Source organism: Notamacropus eugenii, chromosome 1 (genome assembly GCF_028372415.1).
Source record: "Notamacropus eugenii isolate mMacEug1 chromosome 1, mMacEug1.pri_v2, whole genome shotgun sequence".
NCBI lineage: Eukaryota > Metazoa > Chordata > Mammalia > Diprotodontia > Macropodidae > Notamacropus > Notamacropus eugenii.
Genome location: NC_092872.1, coordinates 735,693,549 through 735,706,901, shown reverse-complemented (window position 1 = coordinate 735,706,901; position 13,353 = coordinate 735,693,549). Strand labels below are relative to the sequence as shown.

Below are 13,353 nucleotides of genomic sequence, written 5' to 3'. Positions count from 1 at the left end.
ATCACACTGGGAACGAAGAGGTAAAAAAATGAATGTGAGAGCTTCTCAAGAAGACATGACAATTATTTGTCCCCAGGGGTGGAAGTTCTAGTACTACGCATGAGAGGGCCAGGTCTGGAGGCCTTGGTGACCACAGCAACTGGGCTGGCCTGCAGGGTTGGGTTCTATTGGGGTAGAATGGTCACTCCCCATGCCCTGCCCTCCTTCCTTCTAGAGCAGCCTTGGGCCATCAGCCCTCTTGAGCTCACTACTGGTGTTGTCCAAGGTACACTGGGAAACCCCAATGGCTGTTCACCAAGAGTCAGCAGGCAAGGATGAGAATTATGTGAAACGAGAAATCTCTTTCCAAAGACACATCTGCCTTCCCATTCTGGCGGAGTTTAAGCTCTCCTAGCCTTTGCGGTACAAGTGTTCCATGGTGTGGACCACTTTCCCTCCCTATTTCCTGTTCTTCTGCCTCCTCCATGTTGTCCAGTATAGCACACGGGATGTTCCCAGCAACGGGCTCAGCCAACGTCACGGGCTGGTTAATCTTCTAGAATGAGTTTCACCTCCACTAGGAAATGCCCACACTTCACGATATAGTTTATTTCTTCACAGATGCCCCAGCTGCTTGAAAGGCTTTTGTTCAAATGGGACCTTGGCTGGGTGACCCCAAGAGATCGCCACAGAATGAGAGAATGTCAACTCTGACAACATGTATTTTCAAAATCTGCTTTTATTTACATTTCAAGTCAATCACATGCAAACTTTTAAAACAAGAATGTGATTAGCAAAAAGATGCATTAGAATTTTAAAATAGCAATTAAATATACAAAAATATAGCTTACAAAAACAGCAAATGTTTTAAAAAATGTTCTGCTGCAGAATCTTTAGTGTACAAATAGTCCGTGAAACCAGAGGCTCAGAGCTTCATGAACTTTTTCAGGAGTTACACGATATCTACTTGAATAACCCACTGGCACCACCACACAGAGTTATCTCTAGGACTGCCATGAGACACAAACTCAGTGACAAAAACACTCCCTTTCACAGGAATGGAGGAACTGCTGACCATTAATACTAGACATCTGGCCTTGCAATTATTCTGTTAAAGGAGAGTGGCACTCCAGCCATCCCAAAGGTCAAGAGATGATCACTGGGGATCTTGGGGGAGCTTGCTGGAAGAGCAATATCTTGGCAGATCCTGCTCAGGTTGAGCAGGGGCCTAAGCCTGTCCCCAACTAACAAGATGGCGCTGATTTTGGGCCCAGGTGCCAGCATCCGGGCTTGGATGGCCCTGGTGCAGTTAGAAATCAGTTCTCTTGATGTGTATAGGGATTTAGTTCTAGGAGAAATCTGTTCCAGCATCAAACTTCACGGTGGGGGTGAGAGTTTGGGATCCTTGGCCGCTCAGACAAACTGTGGTCTGGCAAATCAAGATGGCAGACAAACAATGCTGACCAGAACTACTTTTCTCTACAAACCTAGATTCTAAATTTGAACTTCAAAATATTTAGTTTTCAAGACATTTTTACATACTCTAAAATGGGAGTAAGCGTCTGAGTCCTGCTTTCCTGCCCCACTCTACAATCTACACTAACCTTTGAGATTCTCATCTTCATTTAGTAAAAACGTAGTGATTTTCTTACCCAGAGAGCGGCACAGTGCACAACATCCCTCCATTTCCTCAACAGTCCCTTGCAGTTTGGCTAAAGAAATGTTTAAAGTCAGGCTGTGGATCTGAGAGAGAGGGCTGGATGGATGGAGAGGAGATTCACAAAGTGCTTCTGAGTAGGATTTCTTTCAAGTTTCAGTTTTGAGGCTCAGGAATCAAATGCTTTTGGCCCAAGGTTGGGACAGGCTGAGTTTACTGGCAGGCCATGGGGAACCAAATGCCTTGTGGCCCAGCCCAGGAGTGAGGAGAGACAAAGGGAGATGGCACACAGCTCTGGATCTTGGTCTGTGTGTTTGGTGGATGACCAGAGAGGCAGTCTGACCTAATGGGACATGCACTAGTCTTGGTGTCAGAAGAGATCTGGTTTCAAATCCTAACTCTGTAATGAGATCCAGGGCGCATGACAACTTCTCTGGGTTTCAGTCTTACTTGGCTGTAAAATGGGGACATTAGACTTGTGATCCCTGCCCCACAGTCACTGAGGAAAGGGTTTCTGAGGGTGGAGGGGGTGAGATGTGGTCCCGACTTCACTGGTGACCCTACCAGAGATCGTCCCATGGGAGGGTGTCCGGGCACCTTGGGTTACAGAGGTGCACACTTAAGTCCAGAGACAAGAAGAGCTTGCCCACGGTTATGCCAGTAGCAAGTCAGGATTTGAACTCAGCTCTTTTGGCTCCAAATTCTGTTTTAACATAATGCGTCCCCCCACTAAGGAATAACTCTGGAAATAAAAATGGATAACCATGACAATGCTCCCATGACCTCAAAAAAAAAAATATGTATAGCCACATCCAAATCAAGATAATTTGACCTAATGCATTAGTGATCCCCCCAAATTCACAATAGAGGGCCCCTTTTCCTGACCAGGGTAGGCCACATTTGGCTTAGTGAAGACTCTGCTCCCAGCAGTTTGTTTCAAAATAGGATAAAAGGATGTGTAGGGAAGGAATTATGTAAAAAAGAGAAACCATTCTTGTTTCCTTTTCAAAGCAATACAGGGAGAAAGGAAAATAAATGGATTAATATGGTACACATAACAATACACATGCATGCATACACATAGCTAATTTCAAGCATGGTTACAAGCCAGTTTAGCTGCCACTAGGACACTGGACCTTTCCAGCTCACCAGATGGAAAACAATGCAGGCCAACCATCCACATACAGTTCCCTTCATGTGGGTGGGGGAGGGGGAAGAGGAAGGGAGAAGAGATCTTCAAGGCAGCCTAACAAGCTTCCTGTGGTTCCCTTCCTTTTCACCCACCTCCCATCACATCTGGAGTCTTCCTCTTTACTAGGGAATGAGGATAAGGGAAACGTTTCAATGAGCTCTAACAATCTAACAATGGAAAAGACCTGGCTAAACTAAGGGAAGTTAAGAACAAGGATTATGCCAACCACTCCCATATACTTGGCTCAAGCTGCCATGAATGCTCTGACGAGGTCTAGATCTGATCACTCTTTAGTTGGGCACTTAAAAGGTCAAATCAAGGGCATTTATGGCAAGGGTGAGGGAGGGAATGGAAAGTTTCTGATTTGTATAGAAACAAAGCATTCCATTATGTTGCAACAAAGCCAATGATATGCCTTACTGGAAAGGAATGTGTTTCAAAAAATGTTAACTCCATTTGTTCTGTGATTCTGGAATCAGTATTTCCAGATGAACTGACTATGACCAATGGAAGAGCCGAGGGCCCCCCTCTGAAATGTCTGTCACCAGTCAGCCATCCCCAGGGATGAGCTCCGGTGACCCATCGCTGTGTTGGGGTAATGTGTAAAGATGCAGCTGATGAACTGTGTGAGGGGGGACACCCCTCTCCCCCACCCCAGCTGGAGGCAATGGTGCATCTGAGGTAGTCATGAACACTACAGGACAAGAAAGCAATGGACGGGCAAGCCTTCAGAGGCAGGGAGAGGCTTCAGCCCCGGAAGATCAAGAGTATAGCCTGCGGCCTGTGCTCCTAATGGAAGATGCAGGGATCACTGGTTCCTGGGCAGCCCTTTGAGTGCTGCTGGGATAGTGAGTAATCAAAGCCTGAAGGAAATCCAGTGTCCTAGGGAAGTCTCAATACTGTATGAAGTCCGCATTTCCCTGTGGGTCACTGACTGGTCTGATCATGTTGTCAGTGTATCATAATGAGGTAATATGGCATCGTGCTAATAACACTGCCACTGCCAAGTGATACAGGCTAGTGCTAGGTGGGAGGGATTCAGCAAATGGGGGAAAAGACAAGCACAACTTGCTTTATGTTCAAAATCTGATTCTACAACTGTTGTCTCCATTATGAGAATGTAAGTCTCAGGGCACTTAAACACCTGTGCCCCTACTGCCTAGTACCATGCTGGCTGGGCACAGAGTAGGAAGTGCTGAATGCTTTTCCATTTGTTGATCTATTCATTATCCCTAAATGCTTTCTAGCAGGTATCCTGTCTACCTTCGCTGCAGACTGCTATGCAACAGACCAACTGAATGACTCTATAACAGGAAGTGCAGCAGCTGAGAAAGCAGGGAGGGCTGGTGCTGCCTTCCAGGCCTGGAATCAAAGCACCCCAGTTTCCATGTTCTATCCCTGAATCCCAATGAATTCGACAGATTCCAATTCAGCAGCTGGAGGTGAATGAATGGCCAGTGGCCTGCTGATTTAGTCCAACTTTCCAGCTTCCTTTCTTCATGTTTCAGCTAAAAGCACAAAAGTCACTGATCAGTAAGTAGGCAAAGGTCCCCAAACATCTCAATTAACAGATAAGATCTTCCTGGTTCTTCACCAAGGGACACTAAGAGATCAGGCAGTACCAGTGACTTTACCAGGGCTTTCGGCTTGATGCAAGGATCAAAGGGATTTCTTCCTCATTCCTTCTTTCTCTATCTTGGATTTAATACTGGTGTTAAATTTTTAACTACAAATAACCAAACAGTTCTGTATTGTTTTGGCCAGAATTCAAGGAATACACAATCACAGTCCATTTGGTATTTACATCAGTGCAGAACAAGTCCGGGAAAGAGTAGAGAATCCAGCTGGGGAAGGTCTTTAAGCTTGACTGAGAGGATCTCTCCGGTCCCTCCCAGTGCAAAGATTCTAATGGAATCAATACCTCCTTTATCTGCTCTGTCAGGGACTCTAGATTCATAGGAAACTGAGAAATGTGGTTGGCTTTTGGCGTGGTATCTTTATACTATATCTGAGGAGCTGCTGACTGAGCAGAACAGAGGGTAGATTTCTGTAATCTCCCAGCTCAGTTCTCCCAATAACTTCTTCCTTAACCTCAGTCCACACTTCATATTAACAAACGTCAAGATGGATTTGTGGGAACAGATGCAACTTTCTTCTCAGGAATTAGCCATACGGCCACAGTGTAGACATAAGATGAACTTCTGTAATACCAAGTTCAGATACCTTCTGATCCGCAAATACTAAGACGTTTTGGTTCTGCTGCTTTGGTTCAGTTGGGAATACATAGTAAACATCTGAAAAGCTTGCAGTTGAAAATAATATTTAAGATATTGGACTAAAATGTTTTGCCCTTAAAAAATAAAAGTCACTTGGTGAGGTCCCTCACCCAATGAAGCAGGGCAGTCAACATGCCTCAAAGGATGCAGTTCCACAGACAGCTGGGGTGGAAGGAAACCCCTTCGGAGGGGGAGGAGAAGCACAAGCTAAAAGCTTCACCAGACCCCAGATTTTTGATTTCTCTTTTGATTGTAGCCCTATATGGAAGACATGGCACTTGTTCCAAAGCAGCTCCATGTTCCTGTAAAGTTCTGGGATCTGGCTGTGAACAATAAAGCTAAGCTGTAAGGATCCTGAGATGAGTCAAAGCTTCTTTCTTGACGTTGGTCACTAAAATACTTTACTGTAAACCTGTCTCATCAAAGCTCAGGCAAATCCATTGGTTTCTAACATTTAACAACTGCCACAAATACAGAAGAAGGACAGACATTCAAAGCCATTACTGGCTCAGGAAACAAGCACAGAGCGGAACACGTGAAAGCACTACTAGAAAAGCAGCCTTCACTTCCACTGCCTGGTTAAGGAAACAACATGGCCTGCAGGGAACACAGTCATAGGCAGGAAACAGTGGATCCTGGCTCTCCAGAGCAGCAGCTTCTAAAGTGAACTCAACCTTCAATGTTTTTTCAAGCTAATAATAATTTTCCTTCTCTAACCTCTTAATCACTTCAATCAACTGAATGCTCCCTTTTTGATTCCTATGGATGGTGGGGATTGGGGTGCAAAGTTTGAAACACTTGAAGATGAAATCTCTTCCTTTTAGTTCAATCTTATGCCTGCCATGTTTCAAAGTGAAAGGGTCCCACCACCCACAGGTGGGGGACATCTTAAAGGTATAGCAGCCTATGTGGATATGAAGAGGGCAGTCAAGAAATTATGCCAAGTAGGTAGGATGGACTCTGAGAAATAGCTAACTAGAACATCTGCTTCTTTATAAGAGTTAATTTACAAAATATTTGGGTATCTCCAAAGATCAGACACTCTTGAGCCACTTCTATAAAAGTTTGTGAGTGCTAAGGAGAAAAAAGCTATCTAAATTCTTCTATAAATATGCTTTAAACCGTGTTCCAGATCCAAGTACAAAACTGAACACACAACCAATGGGTCCTTAATCCTGTGCTATTGAAGACAATATTTACAAGTTCAAATATTATTTTAAATACTGAGTGCTCCCTCCATGGGATGTTTTAAGTACAGTGCCTTGGAACTAACTTGAAACTCAACAACAGACACTTTGTTCTAATAAGAACAAAAGATGGAAAGAGGAGAGCAAGTAGCAAAGGGTAGAACTGGGATTGAATAGACAGGTTTTTGGAGAACAGAAGGAAGGGAACAATGGTGGGATTAATATTCTTCACTTTGCCAAGTTGGCTGGTCTTAGATATGTGGCTCTTGTAAGGGCACTGATTTTCAGGGGCGTTTGTGTCCACTCTGACTACATAGTCATTGGTAAATCCATTGGTGGTCCGGTCCATGAACGTTGTGTAATTGTGAACTCACTTTGAGTCAGTGGGGTAGTGATGACCCAGTCCAGAAGCTCCCTCGTCCAGTGGGTCTCCTGGCTGCCATCATCACTGTTGAAGACATCTGGTCACTCAGTTCTAGCAGGCTGGAAGTGCTGATGAAAACATGATGGTTTCTGCCCAGACTTTATCTGTCTCCTATTATTTGAAGCAAAACTCCAGTGTGAAGAGCTATGGAACACAGAGTCACAAACCCCTTTTGCCGTTGCTTAACCTTGCATATGCCATGTTTCCAGGTGAAAATGTACCCTGCCCACTGGGTCTGAGGCCCACAGTGGCTCAGGATTTTTCACTGGAACCACAGGATTCCAGGAAAGCCTCCCTCAAGGAAGAGAATGTCAGTGAGCCTTGAGCTGGCGCTGCTGGCCTCACCAAACACTGGTTCATCAGGACTTGTCTCGGGACCCACAGGAAGCATTCTGCTGCTGCAGTTTCATGCGTGGTCTACACACGTCTTCACCTGGCAGTCCAGTGGGGGGCAAGTCTCCAAGGCTCAGCCCCCACTCCTTTCTGTCATACTTACCATCACCCACTATTGCTTAGCAAAGGCAAACTCTACTTGGATATGAGTGCTTGGATTGCACATAGATTGACAAAGCTCACAGGAGACACTCCTGAAGCCAATGCTCTCTGACACCCACATCTGCAGGCTCAGACACTGCTGGGCCCTTGGTGCCAGGGCATCGGGTGGTCACAGAGGATTTTGGTGGTGACGAGATCCAAACATCTGGGCTCCAAGCTCATCAAAGAGCTTCTCAGGAGACATGGGGATCACTAGCATCACTGCAGGAAAAGGCCAACTCAGAGACTTGACATTCTCTGCTTGGGGTTCACTTCGATACCACGTGTGCAAGAGTCTGTTTTGTTGGAAGAGCTATACTATGTTCTCTGCTCCAGGGAGGGGTCCCTGTGGGGGACCATGGTCCTGCTTACTGTGCAGTTGGGCCAGCTGGAGAACAGGCATGTTGCAGAGGGGGCACACTTTTCGAACTTCTAACCATTTAATGAGGCACCTGGAAAGTGAAAGACAAAGAAGGAATTGGGGCATCAGTCACCTGTGCTTTAGCAATCCTTTCATCATGCCAGGTAGCTTTTCCTTTATAGTCAGATACTTCTGGAGGGTAGCTTTTCCTTTATAGTCAGGTAACACCTTCAAAATCCACAGACATTTCTTGCTTATAGTATTCACACTATTGTTGGGTTTGTCCTTCATTCATGAAGAGGACCATGACATCAAGATGATGACATGACTTGTAGTTGACTTTGATTTGAGTGAGGGAGGGCTATGCAAGGTCACCAACCTCACCTTCTTCTCCTGAGCCATCTGGGTCCAGTGGCCTGATATTCATCAGGATGGCTGGAGATGGCCCAGGATGCACTGGGAGACCTTGGGCACTTTCAGGCTAAGGTCTTCTCACATTCTTACTTTGAGTGAGATACACCCATTCGATGAATAGGCTTCTTTAGGTTGTTACCCAAGGGATGGCCCCTTTAACAACAACAAAAAAAAATCAAACTGGGAGGGGAAGGTCCTCAGAGTTCCTGGGTAAAAGAGGAACAATTACTATTTAGTAATTGAAGACAAGTGCACAGTTGGGCACCTGCATCCTACTGCACCTGTCACCTCCTCAGCATTTGACCTTTCTTCTCACCAATTTCCACCCACCTCCCCTACAATCTGCTTTCCCTCCCTCTCTGAATCTCTTCACATCCCCTCGGTCTGAAGGTGTGGGCCCAGATTTCCCAACCTCATCTCTCCAGGAAAGTAAACCAGAAGGCACCCAGGATGCACAGGAATGGAATGATGAACCATGGATGAGTCCTGGCTCAAGAGAATTCGACAGGTAACAACCAAACCTCGACAGGGCTGAAACTGTGTTTGTCCCTTCTAAAGAGAAGGATTTCTTAGGCATTCCATTTGCGGCCAAGGTTAGCTGCTTACATTTTATGTGGTTTCCCCAGTGACAGGCCCTTCCCTGGACCTCTTCTAGTCAAAGTCCATGCTGTAGAGGTGGTGTTCTTTGTCACTCACTGGTACTTGAAGGAATATGAGGTCTTAGAAGGTGGGAAACTAGGAGAACTATCTCTTATAAAAAATGAAGCACATGCAATTTTATTAGGACTACTAAAAGGGGCCTCAGGAAGTTGCTTCCAGGAAAGAAAGGAGAACAGCAAGAAAATGATTCTGTCTCGCTGAGCACAAACTCCAGCTTCTGATCACAGTCATGTTGTGGAGCACTTTGCGACGAGGGGGTCATTTTAGGGATGTGACCTCCAATGGTTTTGTGCTGGCCTGGCTCCTAACTGAGGAGAGCTCTCGACACTAGGGGCAAGGTGGAGTGAGCCAGTCAGTCCGGGTTATTTTTCTGCTTCCAAATGCTCATGTGATTCTCCATTAAGATGGTTCTAATAGTAATGGAGTTTCCTGGGATTTAGTAAACACAGTTTCAATTAAGGTGGGGCCACCAAAGTAACGTATCTGATCTTGGCCAATGCTTTTAGTGTGGAGGGGATACACATAAGCATTTGAACCTATTCCACACAGGACCTTGGTTTCAGAATGAACACCCGTATAAACTGTCACCAATGTGAGCTAGTAAATATACCATGACGCTGAAATAGCTCCATACTTACTTCCTGTGGAAAGCATGCTTACACGGACAGATCCCCAGCTCATCTTTGGGCTTGAAATCTTCTAAACAAACTGCGCAGATCTGAAAGAAACATTCCCGAGTGAGAGGAATCTATTGCTAGAAACACTCTAGCCTGTGAAATAGCCAAGCCCAAGCCAGGGGTTATGTGACACCCTCAGGGGCCTCCCACCTGCTGGGGCTCATCACATCTTGGTCAGTCGCTGTGGAAAAACAAAGACACAGACACCACAAGTGAGTGAACACTCCAGGCACTAGCTCAGCGTTGTGTCCTTTGTTATGTCTGGCCTGCTCACGCGTATCTAGAGAGGTCATGGCTAGGCTGTTCATATACCACAATTAGCTACAGGTAGACCCTGAAACAAGGAGCAGCTCCTCTTGGTTTCTGCGAACATCTGCTAAGCTCTTTACAAATATGTAATTTGATTCTCACAACAATCTTGTGAGGTAGGGGCTCTTATTTTACTATTGAGAAAACTGTAGCAGACTAACTAGTAAGTGTCTAAAACCAGAGGCAAGCTCAAGTCTTCCTGAGTCCAGGTCCGATGCCCAGGCACTGTGGTGCCACCTGCTAATCTATACAGGTTTTGATTCAGATACATCGTGATTAAGAACGTTTTGAAAACATGAAAAAGGTAATAGAAAAACCAAAGTGTCTGAAACGCTGGCTGCATTCTCACCAAATCTGGCATTCCCTTGGGCTAATCTTGCAGGTCAGGCTCTCTGACAGGCAAGGAAAGAGCCAGGCTGTCCTAGGGTTGACTGTGACCCCCTGGGGCAGCCACCTTTGACACCAGCAGCACCCAGGGGCGTAAGAGATGGTGTTACATAAATACACTGAAGAGAAGCTAAGTGTTTGAATTTGACCAATACAATCCCCCCTCCTCAGGCCCCTCAGTTCAGCTTCTCACTGTGCTGGGGAAAGCAGCCAAGAACCCCCAGCAGAGAACTTCTAAATTTACATGCCAACTTTCCACTGCAGATTATCTGAGAGCTTTGCATGGAAGGAAGGGTTCCTCAGCAGACTGGTGGCACTTCTCTGTAGCAAGCAGCAGGGATGCACAGAGGGTGGGCCGGTCAAGGCCACAGGAGCACAGGCTATTTTTAAGGCAGCATGTGAGGTTTTCAGGGTTCATGGGAAAAGGTTGCTCATGTACAAGGAACGTGGACTTGTTCTCTCCTTTCTGCTGCTTCAACTGCGATATGGAAAACTCTATAAACAACACGTCAGCCTGTAGTAAAATGCTATTTATAACCAGTGGCAACTCTCAGCTTGGCATCACCCTAGGGCTGTCAGCACCTATTTTCATCTGACATTAAAAAAAATGTATTTTAAAAAGTTGCTGAATTAATGCTCAGCAAAGTTCCCATCAATTTAGTCCTGGGAACCGTGAAAATGGGAGGTTTCTGTAGCAGTGTGTGTTTCAGGAAGAGGCATGATCCTGGGTTGCAGCCCAGTAGGGGGTTGAGTCTTTCCCCTTTGTGGGTCAGTGCTGGTCCCAAAGCTTGACCTCGAGGTCAGAGAAGAGGCCGGGGTCTCTAAAAATAGCTTTCCCATGCAAGGGTCTTCAGTCACACATGCTGCTTCTGCTTTATGCCAGGGCGTTTTTTCAGAGTGAGCAAGGCTTTCGTATTCTGGATAAACCCTAACCATTCTCCTGTCTGGCCTTGGGTGTACAGCCCCAGAGGGATGCTAAGGAGTGGCTCACATTATAGATGAGGAAGAGGGACTGATAACCACATTCTCCTTATACACCTTGAAACATATAAGTAAGTTAAATACTTGGATATGCCTTCAGTGCCTGAGGTAGCTGGCTTCTGAGCTAGAGGACCTGGGTTCAAATCCTCCCTCTGCCTCTTATGATCTGTGTGACCTTAGACAAGTCATTGACCTTCCACAGGCCTGTAAAGTGAGGAGTACTGGATTAGATGGTTCCTGAGTCTCTTCCAATTCTATAGCTATGATCCCATGAAACTGGGTGGAGGGGGAGAATAGGAATGAAAGGCACGGAATGAGCTTTTAATCCAAGCAGCCATGCGATGGCTTCTCCAGGCCCTGATCGGACCAGCAAGGTGTCTGCTACCAAAGAGCTTGTTACGTTTCTGGGGCTAAAAGCATTAATACCTTTTAACTTCATATTTTCTTCTTGTTCTTTGGGGATACTCCAGCTCACTTGAATCCTGATTTATAATAATATCCTTTCCAACTGAAAACAGAGGGAGAGAACCTATTTCTAATCCTTTTTTATATTTACAGGGGATGGGGACCGCACCTATGATGTCACTCACTGGTCTAGAAAACTTCCAGATGAAGAATTTCCTCCTCCAGTGTGGGTTGGCTCTTTCTCTGCAGCTCGGAGTCCTCAGATGGGTCAGAGGCAGGGCTGAGACCTCAGGCTGCCTCTGTTGTACAGGTATGTGCATGTGTGTATGTATGTACGTATGTGTATATGGGACTACTGACACATAGGCTAATTCCCATCCCCTGTAAATATAAAAAAGGATCAGAAATAGGTTCTCTCCCTCTGTTTTCAGTTGGAAAGGGTATTATTATAAATCAGGATAGTATAAAACTGACAACAATTTGGTTAGCTATTTCCTGTAAGAAAATGTTACTTCAAACAGGTCCACGGACAGCTACTGCTCACCCTCCTTCTGCTGCCTAGGATGCCAAGGTGTGGGAAGATTCAGAGGCCTGCCCCAAACACCAGAGTGAATCAGACCTGAAGGACTTCTGGTTCCTCAATCAGTTCTCTGTCCCTAAAACAAAAGTCTCCCAAACGCTGACAGACGTTCTCTAGGGAGGCTTCCATTCTCAGATCCACTTGATGACCCTGGCCTGTGAGAGGGGAAAGGACTTCTAAAGCTCCCTCCTGCTGGGACCTGAACACCAGAGTTCACCATTTTAGATCTAACACACACTTAGTTTTCTCCTGACCCTAGAGCATGTACAACTTCCACCCTTTAGGACTCATTTCAGGCACATAGCTGCCAAGGTGATAGGGTCACAGGATCATAGATGGGAGCTAGAAGGGGCCAGCTAAGGGAACTGAGGCACAGAGGGGAAGAAGAATTGGGGTCAGAGGCATGTGTACTGACTCCAGGTTCAGTCCACATTCAACCATATCACAAGGTCTAAGGTCGGAATGAAAGTATTTCTCATTTAGTTTGTACTTCCAAACTTATCTTCCCCTTGAAGAATTTAAACAACTTTTGATCAGAAGTGCTTCCTCCAGTAACTCTCAAAGACAGTATTCACCCTCCTAACCCAAGTACATGGGGGCCCAAGTGGGTTTCATCAAAGATGGCCCCAGCAGGCTTATGGGCAATGCTAACAGGTCGCTGCTGCTTCCAATATAGATGCATTCTTGACAAATACAAGTCTTTTCCAGTGACTGCTGACAAGATGAGAGTCTGTGTGTACAGTCAAAGTCATTTCCCTGATACTTCCTTTAAGGTACAGCTATCAGTCTTGTCCCTCTGCTGGCCTAGCAAGCACAACTCCAATACCCCCGAAGACTTCCAGCATGGCTGGCCCCTCATTCAGGGCACCACATTGGTCCTGACAGTAGACCACTGATGGCTGGGCGTGAACCCAGGTCTTCCTGACTTCAAGGATCTCTCTCCTACAGCAGGTTAGGGATGCATTTCAGAGTTGGAAAGGACCTTAGCAGCTAAGGCTAAGCCAGACACGAAGGAATCCCTATAACATCCTACCTGACAAGTGGTAACCTAGCCATCTGACACCACTCCTTCTGGGCCCAAACAATCAGACAGTAGGTATTTATTAAAGGCTTACTGTGTGCCAGGCACTGTGTTAAGTGCCTGGCACTTCCCTGACCTCAGGGAGCTCCTAATCCAATGATGGATATGCAAAGGAATACATACAAAGCAAGTTATATACAAGATCAATAGGAAATAACCAACCAAAGGAAGGGGAAGGCTTCCTGTAGAAGGCAGGGTTTCAGTTAGTACTCAAAGGAAGTCAGGAGGTCAGAAGGTAGAGGAGGGAGA

General features: G+C 45.8%; 1 protein-coding gene across 1 annotated transcript in view; it reads right to left on the bottom strand.

Moving 5' to 3' along the window:
• Nucleotides 1–700: 700 nt before the first annotated feature.
• Nucleotides 701–13,353, bottom strand: part of RNF24 (ring finger protein 24) — an 83,808-nt gene continuing 71,155 nt past the window's right edge. Inside the window, exons 5-6 of the mRNA XM_072637031.1 lie at nt 9,323–9,402; nt 701–7,701 (exon numbers count right to left, since the gene is read on the bottom strand). Of these exons, the coding sequence (XP_072493132.1) occupies nt 7,563–7,701; nt 9,323–9,402 (219 nt within the window). The 3' untranslated portion in view covers nt 701–7,562. The remainder of the gene's footprint in view (nt 7,702–9,322; nt 9,403–13,353) is intronic.